The 6,393-nt window shown below is 58.1% G+C and overlaps 1 protein-coding gene across 1 annotated transcript in view; it reads left to right on the top strand.

Moving 5' to 3' along the window:
* Positions 1-3,179: 3,179 nt before the first annotated feature.
* LOC119301488 (endoglucanase 22-like) overlaps positions 3,180-6,393 on the top strand; it is an 8,695-nt gene continuing 5,481 nt past the window's right edge. Inside the window, exons 1-3 of the mRNA XM_037578458.1 lie at positions 3,180-3,932; positions 4,120-4,320; positions 4,397-4,651. Coding sequence (XP_037434355.1) covers positions 3,465-3,932; positions 4,120-4,320; positions 4,397-4,651 — 924 coding nt within the window. The 5' untranslated portion in view covers positions 3,180-3,464. The remainder of the gene's footprint in view (positions 3,933-4,119; positions 4,321-4,396; positions 4,652-6,393) is intronic.

Raw genomic sequence — 6,393 nt, 5'->3', positions numbered from 1 at the left:
TATATGCATAACGTGTACAATGTGTAGTATCGTAAAATACCAGCAAACGAAAAAGAATTAAAATGGAAAACACAAAATTAAATGAAAAAGAAATCATAAAACCAAAACCCCCCCAAACATTTAAGTACCGGTTGGTGTTACCAACCGGTACTAAAGGGCTCCTGGCCCGGAGCTGGCTCGTGCCACGTGGTTGCCCTTTAGCACCGGTTCGTGCTGAACCGGTACTAAAGGGGGCCTTTAGTGACCACACTTTAATGCCGGTTATGGAACCAGCACTAAAGGGCCTTACGAACCGGTGCTATTGCCTGGTTCTGCACTAGTGCTTGTTGGGTTGGCGTATTTTGAGATTAGGATTTGTCACTCCGATTGTCGGAGAGGTATCTCTGGGCCCTCTCGGTAATGCACATCACTTAAGTCTTGCAATCATTGCAACTAATGAGTTAGCTGCAGGATGATGTATTACGGAACGAGTAAAGAGACTTGCCGGTAACGAGACTGAACTAGGTATTGAGATACCGACGATCGAATCTCGGGCAAGTAACATACCAATGACAAAGGGAACAACGTATGTTGTTATGCGGTCTGATCGATAAAGATCTTCGTAGAATATGTGGGAGTCAATATGAGCATCCAGGTTCCGCTATTGGTTATTGACCGGAGACGTGTCTCGGTCATGTCTACATTGTTCTCGAACCCGTAGGGTCCGCACGCTTAAGGTTTCGATGACAGTTATATTATGAGTTTATGAGTTTTGATGTACCGAAGGGGTTCGGAGTCCCGGATGAGATCGGGGACATGACGAGAAGTCTCGAAATGGTCGAGACGTAAAGATCGATATATTGGACGACTATATTCGGACATCGGAAAGGTTTCGAGTGATTCGGGTATTTTTCGAAGTACCAGAGAGTTACGGGAATACGTATTGAGCCTTATTGGGCCATACGGGAAAGAAGGAAAAGGGCCTCAAGGGTGGCCGCACCCCTCCCCTTGGTCTGGTCCAAATTGTACTAGGGGGCGCCCCCTTCTTTCCTTCTCCTTTTTCCTTCCTCTTTTCCTATTCCATATGGGAGGTGGAATCCTACTAGGACTAGGGAGTCCTAGTACGACTCCACACTTGGCGCGCCCCTCCTAGGGCCGGCCTCCTCCTCCCTTGCTCCTTTATATACGGGTGCAGAGGGCATCCCAAAGACACAACAATTGATCATTGATCTCTTAGCCATCTGCGGTGCTCCCCTCCATCATAATCCTCGATAATGTTGTAGCGGTGCTTAGGGAAGCCCTGCGACGGTAGAACATCAAGATCGTCACCACGCCGTCGTGCTGATCGGAGTCCGGGGATCGTCATCGAGCTGAACGTGTGCTAGAACTCGGAGATGTCGTAGTTTCGGTGCTTGATCGGTCGGGCCGTGAAGACATACGACTACATCAATCGCGTTGTGCTAACGCTTCCGCTTTCGGTCTACGAGGGTACGTAGACAACATTCTCCTCTCTCGTTGCTATACATCACCATGATCTTGCATGTGCGTAAATTTTTTTTTAAAATCATTACGTCCACAACAGTGGCATCCGAGCCAGGTTTTATGCATTGATGTTATGAATTCCCCCGGGATATTGACACGTTACGCGGCATCTGTCTGGCCAGGCCGATTGAAATCCTGATGATTGTCCACATTATCAGCGAATCCTGAAAATTCTATCATCAGAGGACAAAAGTAACCACACCGCCGAGACAGAAATCTCGCGCGGTTGGTCGCTGAAACTAGCAAATCACGGACATGTGGTTACCACCATCTCCCGTACGTGATGGTTAATGGGCTCTGTCTCCGTCGCACCGATCGGCAATGATCACCCTGCCCCGACGTGTCACGCTAAACCCGGCAAAATCCCGAGGCGCGCCCGCGACTGGCCACAGTGCGCGCTTTGAAGGCGCCCGGGAAAAACGGGGAGCGCGGGGCTCGGCACGTAGGCGGCCTCAAGAACGTGCATGCCAAATGCCGTCCGGACCGCGCAAAGTTTCCGCGCCGACGACACGTAACGAGCGGCGCCGGCGGCCGGCCGGCGAACGGAGTCAATCAGGCGGGCCGTAAAGCCGTAATGCGTGTGCGGTGGGTCGCCGTGATTATTGCGCCCAGATCAGGTGTCGCGTGACGCGTGAGTGGGTCGAGACTGGGACGTGCATGGTCGCCGGCGACCGGCGGATCGGCGGGCACGTAGTGACGTCCCGCAGTTCGCGAGACCGCCGTCGGCATCGACTGACGCGTCCACGCCGCGCGATGTCACCTTTGGCTCGCTTGCTTGCTTGCCAGTTCAGTTCCCGCCGTGGCTGGTGGATACCGACACGTGCACGTCGTGATTAATAGTGGCGTCTGTTCCATGCGCAGTTTCTCGTCCGCATCCGCTCGTCGGCGAGCACCCTTGCTTCATCCTCCGTTGGTCGCGCCATGCCATTGCCAGCCAATGCGCACTATGACAGCTTCCTCTCTTTTCTTACCGGAGCCTCATACGCGTATACCGTAGTCACCACGGTCCTCCGCGCGCACGCACGTCGAGAGCCCAGCTCATCCGATCTGTCCGTGGCCGCGGCAGTCCGGCACGTACGTGTACTCACGCGCCGCCCATGCCAGGCCGCACTGCCTGTCATGTCCTACCAACGTACTACCGACAGTTGTTTATCCTCGCCCCGGCCCGGCTGCGCCATTGAATGAAGCCTGGTGGGCGTTGGGTACGCGTGGCCTGCCGGTAACCAGCGCGGAGCGTGGGGTCGGAGCACGCCCTGTGTTCACTCGATGCCTGCCTGCCTGCCTGCCCCTGCACGGTCGGTCAATAATCCCCTCCCCCACTTAGCCACCCAGTATTAATGTCGCTCACCCACAATCAAGCTGCAGGAGCGGTGATCAGGTCCGTCCACCCACTGACCTCCGATCTCCATCCCCCACCCCCGCCGTGCCGCGCCCCGCCGAGGCCGAGGCCGAGCGCTCTACGCAACGCAGCTTGCGGCCACCGGCGAAGCGCCTCGTCAGTCGGCGCCCATTTGGCCGCGCGCGGGGCCGCGCCGCGGACACGTAAACGAGCGCACCGGTCGCGCGCGTACGTGTCGCGGGGGGTACGCCAACGCCACGGCCACGCCGTATAGACGGCGGTGGTACGTACGTACGTGCGCGGGCCCCGCCCGTCATATCTCGCGCACCTGGAAAGACTTTGACGCAGGCCTCCCTTGCTTGCGTGCTTACACGCGCATAATAGCGTCAGTTGCTTACAACCCAGCCCGGATCAGACAGTCAGACACTTTCAAAGATAGAGATAAAGGGGAGAGAAAGGAAAGAAAGGGTCTCCACTGGAAACCGGGGCAGCAAGCAAACACTCCGGCTAAGCACAAGGGCCCTGATCGCGGGCTTGGCTTTGGCGAGCGTGAGACCGACGCGCTGGTGCGTGGTGACCGCTGCCGTACGTCGGCGCGCGTGCCATGAGCCGGGGCCGCGTCCGGCGGGTAGCTGGCAGCCCCGTCGCCGCCGCCGCCGCCGCCGCGCTGGTGCTCCTGCAGGCGGCCGCCCTGGCACTGTCCCTCGGCTGCGATGCCGCCGCCGCGGAGCCGGACTACCGGGAGGCGCTGTCCAAGAGCCTGCTCTACTTCGAGGCGCAGCGGTCCGGGCGGCTGCCGTACAACCAGCGGGTGAGGTGGCGCGGGCACTCGGGGATCACCGACGGGCTGCAGCAGGGCGTGGACCTGGTGGGCGGGTACTACGACGCCGGCGACCACGTCAAGTTCGGCCTGCCCATGGCCTTCACCGTCACCATGCTCTCCTGGGGCGCCATCGAGTTCGGCGACGACATCGCCGCCGCCGGCGAGTGGCAGCACACGCTGGAGGCCATCAAGTGGGGCACCGACTACTTCATCAAGGCGCACACCGAGCCCTTCGTCTACTGGGCCGAGGTACGCACCCACGCACGTTGCGCATTTTCCTCCTTTTTTTACCGCCACGACCGTCCGATCGCCCGCGCGACCGCTTCGAGACGACACGGGAAAAGCGGATGCCCGAGGCGACCGCCATTAATTTAGCGCTGCGATGCGAATGATGGGCTTGATGGCGGACGGATGTCTGACGAGGGGGGCCCCGCAGGTGGGGGACGGCGACACGGACCACTACTGCTGGCAGCGGCCGGAGGACATGACGACGTCGCGGAAGGCGTACCGCGTGGACAAGGACAACCCGGGCTCCGACCTCGTCGCCGAGACCGCCGCGGCGCTCGCCGCCGCCGCCATCGTCTTCCGCGCCTCCAACCCGCATTACTCCCACATCCTCCTCCACCACGCGCAACAGGTTAAACTCGTCACCAGTACGGGACGTATGTCGCCAAGCTACCTGTATCTGATTCTGACTGCGACTGTGCGTGCAGCTGTTCGAGTTCGGGGACAGGTACAGGGGCAACTACGACGGCAGCATCGCGGAGGTGCGGAGCTTCTACGCGTCGGTGAGCGGGTACCGGGACGAGCTGCTGTGGGCGGCCTTCTGGCTGCACCGCGCCACCGGGAAGGAGGAGTTCCTCCGCTACGCCGTCGACAAGGCCGACTGCTTCGGCGGCGTCGGATGGGCCATGACCGAGTTCAGCTGGGACGTCAAGTACGCCGGCCTCCAGGTCCTCGCCTCCAAGGTACTACTACCCCGAAACTCCCCATTTTTTTACTTGCTCTACTCTTGCCAAGTACATTCGCTCTCATCAGAAATACTCCAGCACTTGATGACCCTTTCATCATGGTTGATCAGTAAATTAAGTTGGTGCTGGTGGTTGAGCCGAGCCGTGCTACCAAGGCCCTACGACCGTGCATGTCCCCTCGCTGAAACTAGTACGCCTAGCCACGAACAGTCCTGCGCTGCCAAGTAGGAGTATTCGTAACAGTACTCTTTTTCTCACTCCCACGACGACAAACACTAGACGGTTGTTGCTTAAGAAAGGGGAATTAATGTCTCACATGGCCGAAACACTTTCTTGCTCCCCGAAAGAAGCCATGTAGGATCCACACCTCCGTACCGCCCAATACGACCCTGCCTAGCCCGAGCAGGCATTAGGCGCGCTCAGATGCAAAAAATCAAACCTGTTCATGCACTCCACCTGCGATCCACCCATCAGACGGTGATGAGTGGACTGAGATCCATCCACAGACACTACATAGCTCCAAAACACGTCGCTGTTCATCATCAGCGACTAACAAGTCCACTTGTTCGCTCGGAGCGAGCCAGTCGGTAGATCAGGTTCCCGCAATGATGATGGCCGGGGATCAGCGGGAGCGCCCTGCACTCACTCACATGGCCGAGCATCTGGATCGGTCCGCAGGGGGGCGGACTTTCCCGCCTGAAAGCCGCGGGGTTTTGCTAATTAAGCCGGGGCTTTGCTTTTCCTGTCCACATCGCGCTCGCCCCGCTTTGCTTGTTCGGTTAATCCCTCCCACAAGGGGATTGAAGAGGATTGGAGGGGATTGAGGTGGATTTTGACTTGTGGGGGATTTAATCCCTCTCAATCCCCTCCAAACCCCTTCAAATCTGAAGGAACCGAACAAGGCAGGGTTATTCGGTTTCCTTTCCGGAAAAACTTGAGCCGTGCTGCCGCTAAACACAGGAAAAGCCTCCGATCGCACACCTGCTCCCTGACCCGACCCGGTAGGGTTTGAAACTGAACCGCCCAGCGGCCTCCATACGTAGGCTTAACCAGCAAGGCACGACTTGATCCTTTCTCGGCGGTAGGAGTGGTTTTTACGGAGGAAAAGGGAAGGAAGCTATAGCCGTCCCCTTTGTCTCGGATTAGTAGGAGGTGGTGCTTTATCGGAGTCTCGTCAATCCTCACCCTGTCGCCATCTGTCTCATCTCAATTACGAATTATTACGAGCGCGTCGACAAGCCGGTGAGGCTGGCTATCCGGCGTCCCCTGGCAGTCTGACCCTGCCACGGCCACACCGCACCAGCGAGAAATCGGACGCCAGCCATGGACGTACGGACGCTGCAGGATCCCGGTGCTGAAAAGCGATCGATGGCCTGGCACATGGCGTCCGGTGCGTGCTGAGATCAGTATACGGCCGCCGCTATATCCTCTGGCTGGCCATCTATCTGCTTTGCTCTGCTGGATTCGATTATGCGTACACCTTTTAATTTGCTGCTGACGCGAGGAGCGCGCGGAGAAGACGCAGATATTTTTCTTTCTCCCGCCCCCGGTTGCAGCAGAAACCGGCCAAAAACGGAGGAAATTTGGGGCTTTGTTCTCGCTCGCGAGGCCTGCGGTAGGGCCGCTAACTAACTTGGTCAAGGCCAAAACTGACGCGCGGGAAAAGACACGGGCGACCGATGGCGCTGCATGTATTCTGCAGGGAACCCGGCAAAACGCTGGCGGTGTCACTCGCTCCC

Source organism: Triticum dicoccoides, chromosome 5A (genome assembly GCF_002162155.2).
Source record: "Triticum dicoccoides isolate Atlit2015 ecotype Zavitan chromosome 5A, WEW_v2.0, whole genome shotgun sequence".
Classification (NCBI taxonomy): domain Eukaryota; kingdom Viridiplantae; phylum Streptophyta; class Magnoliopsida; order Poales; family Poaceae; genus Triticum; species Triticum dicoccoides.
Note: the sequence above shows the minus strand (reverse complement) of the source record. Positions and strands in the feature narration are given on the sequence as shown.